The sequence below is a fragment of the Opisthorchis viverrini genome, assembly GCF_000715545.1.
Source record: "Opisthorchis viverrini unplaced genomic scaffold opera_v5_58, whole genome shotgun sequence".
Classification (NCBI taxonomy): Eukaryota; Metazoa; Platyhelminthes; class Trematoda; order Opisthorchiida; family Opisthorchiidae; genus Opisthorchis; species Opisthorchis viverrini.
In genome coordinates, this window is record NW_008751716.1 from 1550839 (window position 1) to 1564469 (window position 13631).

The window sequence follows — 13631 nt, forward strand, 5'->3', positions numbered from 1 at the left end:
TGGAATGACCTTCCTCCGACGGTTGTACACGCTCCTTCTCGAACCCAATTTAAAGCACTATTAGACATTTATTTATGCGAATCCTCGCGCTGGCGAGCATACTGCCCCGCGCTGAGAGCATAAAGAGCAGTGCTACACCCTTTTTTCACTTGTGCCTTTCAGGTGAACGACAGCCACTGACCGACAAGAACAAAACAGACCCGGGATGGGCGGGCAAAAGCCTCGATCCTGTGTATCAATCCGTGAATCCGTGAATTCAGATACACCACAACTGTCAAGGTCGTCCGAGCGCGGTGGTTCGATGTTACGGCTTTTCTTTTGAGGGTATGATGTAGTCTGGTGAACTACTGAAAGGTATGGACGATCTTGCACGGTATTTTTCGAACAACGAGGATAATTGCAAACAAAGCCCGCGAAATTCACGAAGAAATGATCGAAAGGCTGGTAGAAAACTAGCTAGACCAGCGTCTTTTTATCTTGCATTTGATTCATTGCTTGTTAATACTGGGTTTGAGTACGAGCACCATTTTGACCCACATGATGACACGTGCTGCGGAGCTAGCTGGAAAAGAGCCCATGGATTATCAGTGCCCACCGGCGGCAGTTTGGATTTGTGGAGTTCCGAAAGTTGTGGTTGCGTTTCCGCGCTTATGCCTCACCAGTTACCGCCGGAGATTGAGGCAGGGAACATTGAATATAAAGTGAGTAAAAGTTAGTGATATATTGATTCAAATGGTGTGAGGTTTACAGTGTTTTCAATCACTAGAGTCGTGAAGCTTTTGGGGCTCGAAATAGCTCAGTGGTTCAGGCGACAGATTGGAAGGTCCCCTGTTCGAACGTAACCCCTACATATCGAGTGCTCCTGTCTAGGCTTGGGCACTCTGGCAGTACCCTAGTCCTCATGCCACCTTCCGTTGGCATGGGAGCTAGGCACCAAAAAGTTGCTACAGCTGTTATCTTTATTTACTATAGATATCCCCAGTAAGCGCTGTTAGTTACCCACCGGTGGGTCTGTCAACCAATGGCGATTCGGCATTCGAATTTCCTCGGTCTTTTCGGAGAAAATGTGTACTCTTCGGTGGCTAATCGCTGGGAAGCAGCATGATTTTCCAGTTCAAATATACCAAAAATGAAGTCTTCCCAAGTTTCACGTCTACTTTTTTCGTGGTCACTACCATCAAAGACAGCACCATCAGGATTAACGATGATGCTTCACTACCGTACAGCCACATAGATCATCCAATTATAATTAAAGTGAACAGAAAATTTGGTGTGGGAAGGGATCTGATACTGGCCTATTGCAAGTTGTCAGGCGCCTGTGCTTCCAAACGCTCAACCAGACTATCTGGAATGCAATTCACAATACGAACGCCACTGAAATCGATTGGCAGTCATTCCATCCAATGTCTCCAGTCAAACGCATTTGGGACGGAGTTATCGAGACCCCATGCTTTAAGGCGTACCGCACCAACAATACCGAAACTCTTCATGATCTCTTTCACATCCTCCAGCCAAGCCATACATTGTTTACCTCGTAGTTTGCGTCATTCTGAAGAAGACATGGAGAATAACACTCCTATCGGTAGGCGGTGACTCGGCGTGCGCAGAACATGGCCGAGCAGCTGCAGTTGATAGTTCTGGATGTTTTCCGCGATTGAAGTACTTGCTGCACAACCAATTGTCCGTTTTATAATTACCCCATTACGAATTCCTTGCCCCAATACGACATCAGCCGCGCTTCTAAGGCATCAGTAGTGGAAAAACTGAAGACGCCTCACATTATTCAACAATACAGTCTTTATCATAGCTTGGTACACGCGAAAGTTTTGTTGCTGCAAGGTGCAATAGCAAACGTGATTAGGCTTTTTGAGATTCGCACACTGACTTCATCAGGCGCACTTCCGTCAAAGCTAATACATCTACCGAGGTATCCTAATTTCTCCACAACCTCTTATTATCCCCTTTGAATTGTAGGGGATTGTATTCTTCAAAGATGACATTGTCCGCGTAATCCATTTCTACAAAGTTCTTACCGGCAACAACTTGAACACCAGGGTTGTGAAAACATTTCAGCGGTCGCTTAATTGTTTCATCAGTGGTGAATCTGAACAATGACGATGAGAGCCGACATCTTTGCCGCGCATCACCTTTTGTAGAGAAGCTTTGAGGGAACTCACCATAAACTTACACGCCCAGAAGTATATGAATGTAGGACCGGATTGTATTCACAAGCTTCTGGCGCATTCCTCTTTAGAGGGACGAGTTAACAGCGCTGACTGATCGATGGGCAAGTAGGTGGACAAATTCAATCAATATTGCACCTGCAAAGCACCTCTGATATAAATTGCTAAAATAATTAATGTCCGTTTTTTCACTTTCTCGCAGTCTTTTCTCATGGTCCATAACGAATGCGCTCGGGATTTTTTGGTGATTTTAGCGCGGAAGGCTCGCTATTCGAGCCCGACATTTGCACCTGAACTGTTCTTCTCTAGGCTTGGGCAACATAACAGTACTTTGGGAGGCTCGGCAGCTGGGTACCGAAACAATATTACATCTGGGCTGGGATATTACCAAGTTGCCCAAGTCTTGACAGGGGAAGTCGAGAGGCAGAGGTCGGGTTCAAAACACGGACCTTCCGGTCTAACCACTTAGCCGTCTCGCTCAGGACACGTGTGATCACCTGATTTCCGTTCAGTTGCAGATAACAGTCTGGTGACCACTGTTCCGCGGCGCCTATAGCCATGTTGAGTTTACCAGCCTTATTCTTCTGAGACGAAGGTCGTCTGCAGAAATCAACAGAACTTGAAAACACGTAGCATAGTTCACTTACATTAACCAGGAGAAAACGAGTGGTCACAAGACCGACCTTAGCAGTCTGCTGAAATTGAAAAGTAGGTTGACCCGGCTTTCACTCGGGCTGTCATACCAGAAGAAAAGTGGCGACCCAGCGTGGGATTTCTCCTTACGGTTCAACTTTGTGTGGCAGCAGAATGTATGGAACTTGGTACAGTGCCCTGGGGAAGCCGAAGTTGATTGTGCCGAGATGAGCACTCCATTTTTGGATTGTGTATGGCTGTCCGTAATAAACTAGGAGCCGTTTCTTATAGGTAAAATCCTCGAAATGATCCCTTTAAAGCAAGCCACAGCTGTTTGCAGGAGGACGGTAGGTGGTCACTTTTTTCAATGTTAGTTCGAATGTAACTTTCTTCAAAACAGATAATGTACTGGTTAAATCGGGTAATTATCGAATTGTGGGGTAAGGGTGTTTCTTCCAATATTCTTGCCCAGACATCACCTACCGCCAAAGCTGTGAAAGGGTTTTCCTACGGAGCTTGCAGTTCCGCTAAATACAAGTCTGTTGGGGAACTTTCTTAGGTCATCATTGAGTTTTCTGGGTTCGACAAGGCTGTGGTTATGGATAAGGCTTATTTATCGCTTGCCGTCACTTTGAACCGCCACGGTTGCATCGTCACGGATAGCAACATCAGTGATGACACGGATGCTTTACCGCCTTGCACTACAGGGCTCATTAAGTTACATTTAAAGCATAAGATGAAAAAGAAGGAAGGACGGTAGGGACCAACCGTGACTATTCTGGGTTGCCTACATCATCGTTATCGTCGACCGCACAACGCCACTGCTCGGTAGTAATATTTCGCTGCTGTACGACAATTATTCATTTGAAAGCCTCACTGTCACGGAACGAATAAAAGTGAAGGTAAAGAGGACCTAGTGTCTAGTCCGCCTTATTCATTCCGAGCTATTTACACCTTCGGACATTCATTCGAACAATCTGGATGGGAACCGACAACAAGAACGCCAGTTACATCAGTAGCTGTTTCTTGCCGCGTCTCCAACCGTTCATAATAGAAGTACACAGACCTCACCATGTTAGGCGCGTGGTATCGACATTTACCAGATTTTTCATAGTCACTTGCACACTCTCCTGCTGGGTTGACCATCTCTGTGTTTGCGCCACTCATTTTTGGGCACGGAAGACAGCGATGGTTCGGTATGTGCAATACACGACCAAACTACCACGGAATTTGGTGTTTTATACATCGCTCGGTTGAAAACTCTGTTGCACAACCGAACACCTGTTTTCTATTTGTCTATCTACGGATTCGCTGGCACCAACTTGCACGGGGCCGCGATTGACCCGGACCTGAAGACGTCTTGGTTCTAACAGTTGTCTTAGAGCCAAACAACGAAACAACCAGCACTTGAGCCTGATTTACATGTCCGTTAAGATTCAGAGATGTCGATTTGCCGCCAAAGGTATCTCAAATTCACAGACGCGTGAGGCTTAGAAGCTCACACATTGACTCTGTCTGTCACGGTACATTCGAAACTTTCCAAACTATGGGAAACGTTTCACTACCTCCGTCGTCTCTTGGAGTATGGGTGGTGTGCTCATTGACTGATTATCCAGGAGCACGATTTTGTAGTTGATAGGTGTTTACATCTACAGGCATTCAATCGGACAGTCTGGAATGAAACGAACGCTACTGATGTCGGTCAGTCATCCTAGTTCGTAACATCTCCAGCCAAACCCAAAAGGGTCACGGGAACCCAAGACAAACAACAGTACATGAACATCATGCCAGATCACACGTTAACCTAGCGGTCTGCGCCATTCTGAATGAGGCACGGTGAATACATTGCACATGGCCTAGCCAATGCAGTTGATGGCAGTGGATGCTGTCCTCGACAAAACGACATGCTGCACAACGGAGGGCTAATTTTTTGTCACGAATTGACTGGATCCTACCTCGATCTGCCAGCTTGTGCACCTCCGCAACTAATTGATCTTTACTGAATAGCGTGTGTGACGCAGAGAGCGTCTCACTAGTGGTTGGTTGCTATGTAGAGGTTTGGCTGACGGTTTCCTGGTATTGGGAGTTGGGGCATTTGTGGCGACTTGCTCCTAATGGTGTAGTATACTCTGGTAGTCTTTCGTCAACCACCGCTGTCGTGAGGTTAGGCTTTTATTTAGGATCCTAATCGTCTGGGCACCCTAGTAGTATCTCAGCCAACGTACGCGCAGTCTAAAATAAGCTCATGCCAAACCGGCCGTTGCATGATGCCATCAGCGTTGGCACTGATGCTTCACTGCCGTATAACCATGAAGTTCATCTAATTATATTTAAAGTTTTGCCATGAAGTTCATCTAATTATATTTAAAGTCTTGCAGTTAAAAGAAGAGAAGCAGTGGATGAGAGAAAGGACCTAGTGCTGGCTTATGTTAAGCATCCTAAGTTACCTGCATTCCCAAGCGCTCAACCAGACGATCCGGAAAAAAACTGACAACACGAACGTCACTGCCATTGACCAGCCGCCATTTCTTGTAATGTCTCCAGCCAGACGCAGGTGGGTCACATGGATCGCAGCCTGGAAGCCGTACAATACCAACAACACCGAAGCTCTTTGAGGTCTTCTTTACATCCTTCTGCCAGGTCATACGTTTTCTGCTTAGTGGCTTGCGCCATTCTGAAGTAGGCACGGAGAATAATACTAGCCTCGGTAGACGGTGTTTCGCCATGCGTGGAACATGGTGGAACCATCTTAGTCAATGGTGTTGGATGTTTTCCGCGATTGAGGTTACTGTCGCACAACCAAATACCCGTTTTATAATCACTGGTCACTAATCAGATAACGTCATCTAAAATGAACAACGCTTTTGAGGCATCGATGGTGAAAGAAAACTGAAAGCGTCTTGTCATGGTTGTTCTCTACTTATACTATAGTCACTCTATATACTCGTATTGAATCTTCGTATGTACATTTCAGCCCATACACGCTTGTTCCTAGACAAGTAAAACGTTGTTTATCATAGACAACTCGTACTTTCTCCCAACGTTCGCGGACACATTCTAAACGTCTCATTTACTTGTCTAAGAACATAACGGATCCGCATATACGACCTCAGTTTTTCAACGCAGATACAGCCAAAGACCGGAGTCATTCGTTGTGTACCAATCTGAAAACTGTCAAATCTCATGAACTGGACAAACTTGAAACTCATCCACTTTTTAGATTCGTCGATATACGATCACATTGCTGATTACACCGACTATGAATCTGCGGCCGACATGTAACAAAAATTGTACATCCGCCAAAAACGTTAATTATGCACGATACCTCCTGCAGACCTGCAAGCAAAAGGACGGACAGGATATTAATTAGTTCATAAGGAAGCTGAAATCATTCGCCAAAGACTGCGAGTTTAAATCAGTAGATGCAATTGAACATCAAGATGAATGTGTGCGTGATGCTATACTTAACGGCCTGGTGTCCCCATCCGAGAAAAACTTCTAGCACAGAGCGAACGCACTCTGGACCGAGCATATCTCTCAAGTTAGCTCACAAACAGTCGTAACGAACCTTTATCCTGCTCTACGATTATTCCCATCTTACAGAAACCCGAACTACGTGTCGATCCGACCTCTGCTTCCGTAAAATCCGTCCAAACATGTCATTCCTGTGTTCAAAGTGCCCTACTCGAGAAGCCATTTGTAATCTTCGCGGTAAAGGCGGTCACATCAACCGCGAGTGTCTTTCAAACAATACCACCGGGCTCCATACAAATTGTCCAATCGTCGTTATTCGTCGCAGTAGCACCTACCCGTCTGGCACGTGCCATCACAGTTGTCTAAACCAGTGCATAGCTCTCCGTGGTCTGGAATTTCGTGTAGTTTCATTAGTTCCAACGTCGTGAAACTATATACTTGGTCCATGGTTCGAATCCGACCTGCGCCTCTTGAGGTAGGAGTCTAGGCTGCCTGTCTAGGCTTTGGCAACCTGGCAGTACCCCAGCTCTCGTGCTTCCTCATGGTGACATGACAGTTAGGCACCGAAATGGTGCTACGACTGAATGAATACATGGGTTTTGAAGACCTTCCATCGTTTGCGTCATTGTTTCATCAATATCGAAGTCGAAAAATAGCGGCACCAATTTTTGTACGTAAACTTTTGGAGAGCTCATCATACACTCAGATCCCCAGAGGTATGTGAATATAAGTATCGGATTTTGTTCACAAACTTCTGGGGCATGCACTGGTGAGCAAGTGTAGTTAACAACACTGACCGATCGACAGAATCAAACGCATGCTTTATGTCGAGGAACACTATAATAGTGGGTCGTCTGTACACGTGGCGTTGCTGTATCACCATCTTCATCGTCAATATTATCTGTAAGAATCGTGTACTTGTCATACAGTGGTTCTATCTGCCACAGTTTCATTCACCGATGGTTTGGTTAGATGGGCAGATAGCTGGGCATTGGAGATGGTAGCTGATACAATTGATGCGCAAATACGGGGTTGTGAGCGGACTCTTAAGTGGGGAGATTCGGATGGAAGCTACGCATTGAAGGCAATAGCTTGGATGCACGAGCGCCATCGAAGGCGCGGCTTGGACGTGTCTAACCATTGATGTGTCCTGTCTTGTGGTCCCCATCCAGGGACCAGTGCAACTGAGTTTGCTGGTAGTGATTTTCATATTTCGCTGCCAAGTCATTGTTTGACCTCCCTGACTCGTTTCCACCTTTTACATGGTTGGACGGAAAAAGCGTTTGTCACGAAGAAACTGAACCTTACCGTGGTGTGGCGGTTTGTGTACCTCGGCGGCCCAATGAACTGTATTGGGGGGTATCCGCGTGACACTCACAGAGTCCCTCATGCCAGGTTTGGTCCATGTGTAGAGGTCTGACGAACACAGTCTCCTGGCCATCCAGGTTGGTGGTTGGAACATGTGGCGACATGTTCCGTAAAAATAGTAATTTACTTGCATTTCCAGCCAAACACCACTGCCTTGCGGTTACGTTTTTGAGCCAAAGGCTTTGATCGAGGACCCTAATTGTCCTCCTCTCTTGGTGTGGGTGCCCTGGCAGTATCCCAGTCCTCATAAAATCGCGATATTTACAGATAACCATATTCTCATGCCACATCCCGACCCAAAGCTGTCACCCTGTGGTGGTCGGGCTTCTGTGCTGCAATGATCCTGTGGGCTATACTGGATGGAACTCAGTTCCTAAAGGTTTAACCATGCCAGGAAGGCCAACTGGGAGCAGCCCGACGAAGAACCCCCTCACTGCGAGTAATCGCATTACGAGGCGGTCTGGAGGTAAAGTCCTACTGTCCTCTGCGATAGGAGTGTGAAGGCAGTGGGGCGTTTCCTCCAGGTGACCAGCATATCCATATGGAAGCAAAGATGCTGCCTCCCCCCCCCCGATGAAGAATGGGTTAGAAAAGGTCGGCCTCAAACACCACACACTGATCTCCCAACGGTTGACCGTGGCCGCCGGTGCATTATTCAATACGGGCGAAATACTTTCAAAACCAAGGAGCCCTGTGCTGCTCAAAAGGTACCTGCTGTGCGCAGCCGCATCAGGAGTGAGAAAGCACTGCCCTACTCCCTGCGCCCTCAGGCCAGACTGGCCCCCTACAGCCAAGTAGGTCAGATTATTGAGTCATTGGCTCCGGGAATGGTCCCCCAGGAAAACCCTAACAACAGCTGTCTCGCGGTCCAGAGTTGTTGAGTCATAGGCTAGGGGCAGAGTCCCCGAACAAAGCCCTATATCTCCCACCTTGTGGGTCAGACTTTTGAGTTAAAGGCTCGAGGTGGGGTACCTTAACTAAACCCCCTTCTTCGGCCTGGGCAACCGGGAAGTATCTTTCGCCCCTGCAGCTCCTGGCTCACAGGCCTTTCCCCTCACTCCCTCGCAACACATCGTACAATGCAGTGCAATCAACCCATCTGTCAATCTCCTAACCACTTCTCCGTGCCTCAACCATCGTCCAGAAAAATAAACCAAAATAATCACTTACTAACTTCCGAAGATCTGATCTACTTTGCAGCCTTTACTGTCCGTTCTCTATGTCAAATCGAGCAACAGGCATCCCTTGCTGAAACCTTACTCCCCCTCCATTGATGTACGTTGTGTCTCTGAGACACACATACATGAACCCACTTCGGTCGTGTTCCTCAAGCCGCTTAGGACGAACCCAGATGTCCCACATTTCACTCTACGGTTATCTGGTGATCCTGACGCAATGGCTCGTGGTATCTACGGTGTGGGAGGTGCACTCAGCCCCAAGGTTGAAAGCGCCCTAATGGACTCCATCTCAGTAAACAGTCGCCTTCCACTGTGCGGTTGTCTGGCTCAATTAAGGTCAACGCAAGTCGATGCGGTAAACGGTGTTCGTTTGTTGTATCAGCATACTCCCCAACAGATGGCATTTCTGAGACACAAGAACGAGTTCTATCAAGATTTATCACGACTGCTACGGTCAGCAAGAAGGACGGATATACTAATCCTGTCAGGTGATATGAATACCCAAGTTGAACGATTAAGTTCTGAAGAAGCACAGTTAGGTGGTCGATTTGGAGTCGATGCTGAACGTACGGATAATAGAGAGCGGCTTCTTCAGTTGTATGCAGATCATTCTCTGTTCCTGACCAGTACGAACTTCCAACACACGCACACACCGAGTTACTTGGAAACAACCTACCAAAAGACACTTTTGGACTCAACTGGACTATATGGCTATCAGTCACCGATGGAGATCCTCAGTTAAGGATTGTCGCTTTTTCTGGGATACGCAACTTGACTCTGATTACGCCGTCGTGCGGCCCACTTAGCACTTCGCTTTCCGCCAGCATTACGCGTGCCAAAGGAGAGCAGCTCCGTTCATCAACTTTGACACGTTTCAGTAGCTGAAAATTATCGAACTGATCTGGCTAGAAGGCTACTAGAAACGCACAGTCATTCGGATGGCGAAGATTGCTTGGGGGTTAAGTGATGGTAAGTTAAAGAAGCAATGCTGTTAGCTTTCAGAACTGTTTGTCCATTCCATCTGACTCGATCCAATGAACACTGGATATCTTCGGGCTCAGCCGATCTTATTGCTGCCAGAAAGGCCATGCCAACAACTAGCGACTATGGTGGCGGATGCAGGTCAATCAAACACGGGATAATCAGAAGCTTGAAGAATGACAGAACGCTGGTGGATTTCGAAGGCCCGGGAGATGGTGAAGGCTTTCGGTGCAGACAACAGCTGCGCCCTGTTTCAAGTAATTCGATCAAACGGTCAAAAGAAGCAGGTGTCAGCGAAACAATGTGCAAAAAGGACGGAACAGCTATTCACTCCCTCAATCGTCGTCATGAGGGTGGGATGAGCACTTCAAAGAACAGTTCACCTGGACTCCTTTAACACCGCCGCTGGAAGAAGCAAGTGGACCGGAATGGAACATTGACACCAACCCACTATCAGCAACCGAAATCCAGTGTTAGATTTCAATCCTGAAGCGCGACAAGGCACCTGGTCCGGATAGTCTACACTTCGCTCTCTTCAGAGAAGATGGGGAGGTCCTGGTGAGCAGTCTGACAACCATACTGCAGAAGATTTGGAACGAAAACATAATACTAACTGACTGTAATCTCTTCAGGATTTTATTTGTGTTGTAGTGGCGACCAGAGACACTACACGTTCATCATCATCGACAGCACAGCTTCAGAGCTCAACACCGATACCTGGCTACCGTGTACATTGCGGTACTCTGCACACCAATTTCCTTCGGTTGTTTCATTCTCCTGCTTAGTGCTGCCTTTTATGAACGTGTTTGGTAACAACTGCACAACTTCATTGTTTTGTATGAACTCATCCACAGTTTGTTAGGCCTGAATACCCCACGATCTCCGAAACCTTCACACCTCGAGGAAAAGAGTACTTTCTATTAGCACTGGTTCATTATCTGGTTTTGTTGTCATCCCACTCAGCTTGATCAATAAACTTTCCGCTGTGAGGTTTTCCCAGGGCAACGCCTCGCGCAGTTGTTGTTACGTTTGTTCTACGCAAGCTTTCTTACTTTGCTCATACGCTTAGCCTCAACCTACACACCCACAAAGCACATCATAAGATGTTATCCGGGTATTGTATATACGACGCCAGCCTCACAGATATTAGCCGTTAATCTGTTTGCTGGGTTGGTTGTATGCTACCAAATTAGCCGGCTCAGCTACCAGTCATCAGTATGGCCTTATCTACCAATTATTCAGTTCAGCTACAAACCCACTGATATTACTAAGCCAAGCTTACTACTTCACCCACTTGCTTTTGTCTCTCATTTGGCAGCGAAAACTGGTCAATCCAACACCGAACCGTTTTGAACAACTTGTCACACAAATGAAATGGCGTCTCAATGAAGGGGGTGGTGAGGCGATTTATCGTTTGGGCGTCGATGATGATGGACACGTCAGTGGATTGTCCCCGAAAGAACTTGAAAGCTCATTGGCTACTCTTAGGCGTATGGCCCAGCGATTAAATGCGGTCGTGCAGCCGTTACGTGAGCGTACTGTCAGTGTGTCGTCCCCGCCGAATTCCTGTCAAACCAGTCTGCCGGCATCTTACGGATCTGAGACAAGGAAGGCCGTCGAACTGCTCGTCCGACAATCACCCTTAGCCAATAGTGGGGTAAGTATATCCCTCGCTGGTGTCTATCTGGTCGGATCTGCTTTAACTCCAGCAAGTTATCGATAGCCTGTTTGTTGCAAACGTCACTGAGTAATATGCACCACTTGAGCTCATAGGGCATGTGAGGAACTGAACTAAGTACGATTGTCGAAGTTAGTTATTTTTAATTACTCTTCTCACACCCCCTGCCATGAACTCAGAAGCCTTCACACCCCCAAACACTGTGATGAAAAAATTGCCAATGCACCATCCTTCCCGGTTACATAATTTATTTATTTCGTCCCTCTCAGACTTCATGTGATAGTTTTTTTCGACTTGCACTTCGCATGCTTGTGAAGTCATTCAAATGCTGTTTTATAAACGATTTGAGCACTAATTTAGGGACATCTTTACAATTGTTTATTATCCACAATACCGCAGCGGTGCTTTGAGGGACATCCTGCAGTCTGGTTTGTATGTTGCTCTTCGAATTTTGCCTATAACACTAGAAATTCCTCTTTCCACCCAATTTGAGCTAAAGAAAGTGTAAGTGAGTAGACAAGTAATTTCAGTAGTATAATGATAAATGCAGTAATATGCACACACCCGTCTGCGCTAGCCTTACACTGGCACAAAAAAGTCGACTGTTGGTTTGCTCTGTCGTAGTACTGTTTGTGTTTTGGTATTCCTGGATTTCCAGGACGCTTACCCCATTTGCTCAGCAAGAAATACTCTGGGGGTGAATAAAGTGAGCTCTTTTCAGAAGATCTCGGTAAACAAACGGTAGTTTTGTAACTGCGTAACGTTACGATTTTGGGAAAAGTTTTGTCAGGTCAAATGAATAGGTTACTAATTTGGCCACGTTTTAAGGCAGATGGGGGAACAATCAAAGATCTCTTCCAATTATCACACTAGATCAGTGCTGAATATAAGTTATAAAGCCTTGTCGGTAAGTGTGTTTGTCTAGGTTGATGGGTTGGTGGAATGTTAAACCATTTTTGATCGGGTGTTGGTCGTCCATCCTCCTGCTCAAAGCACTTCAGTTGGGTGCCACTGGTAAATTTTCCTAGTCTGTGTGGCTTTGCAAGTGCTGCGACAATTTATTTTGGGCAGATGAGATCAGGTGGGATTTTTCGATCGTTTGACTCTTTTACTTCAGATCTAAGCTATTTCCGTTGATGACTCCACTTTTCGAGGACCACACACCGCATATCAGCTCGACTGATCTAAAACCGTTTTTCACACGCTTGTCAGTTCTACACCTTCTGTTTACACAGGGATGCTTGGCGATTTCCACCGCCTCGGCCATCAGTCTTTGCGACGTGAACCGTAGTCTCCGCCTCAGAAGTTCAGGATTTTTTAAATCTGTTTGGTGTCCCGTGTTCAGTGCATGTTCCGCTCTTACTCAGCCTTTCAGTAACGCTCGATATTCATCTGCGTTTCTCCGTGGCCTTTCTATTTTCTTGTGCCAGCCGATTCTACTGTGAAGTTATCTGACTGTCTGCCCCATATTGACCTTTGTGCAGTCGTTGCATTTAATGTTGTGGACGCAGTCCCTAGTTCTTCTCGCCGGGAGGCGATCCCTTAATTGCACCAATGCAGGGTGCAGTGTCTCCCTTCTGGAATACTACTCTTATGTTACTCGTGTTTAGAATCCTTCGAGTGACTTTGGATGTCCATGGTTTATATGGAATAACAGCAGTCCCAATTCATTTCCTGTTTGGTTTCGCCACAGGTACCAAGAACTTGCTTAATTGACGCCAACTCAAACTAGCTGAATTTTCGCTACCCCCGAAGTTTATTCATCACTTCAATTTGGGCAGCTGTCCGATCAACTTCTGTGCATTCTTTGTATTCTCAAATTCGTTTTATGTGTCCTGGAAGTTATAAGTTCCGTATAGAGTACGTGACGTATTCTGGGAAGCCCAACTGAGTGGCGCGCGAAATCACAAACCAAGAATTACGAAGTCTTGATATTTATCAACAGAATGCGGTACTACACATACAAAATGGGTACATGAAAGGAACACAAACCTCAGATTACGGGGAGTTCCGTCTAATCGTTGCACGAACTGGTGCAAGTCCATAGAAAGCCCGATAAGAACGGCAACTTGCTGTGCCCGCACAGCTTGTGGTAACGCAAGTGGTAAAAAGTGGAAAGTTCATCAGAATGGGTTC

The 13631-nt window shown here is 46.5% G+C and overlaps 1 protein-coding gene across 1 annotated transcript in view; it reads left to right on the forward strand.

Moving 5' to 3' along the window:
- The window catches only part of T265_03946 (hypothetical protein), a gene marked incomplete at both ends in the record, with an annotated part of 45409 nt that overhangs the window by 1716 nt on the left and 30062 nt on the right, over positions 1 to 13631 (forward strand). The window contains 4 exon segments of the mRNA XM_009168546.1: positions 56 to 250; positions 261 to 324; positions 336 to 701; positions 11136 to 11474. Coding sequence (XP_009166810.1) covers positions 56 to 250; positions 261 to 324; positions 336 to 701; positions 11136 to 11474 — 964 coding nt within the window.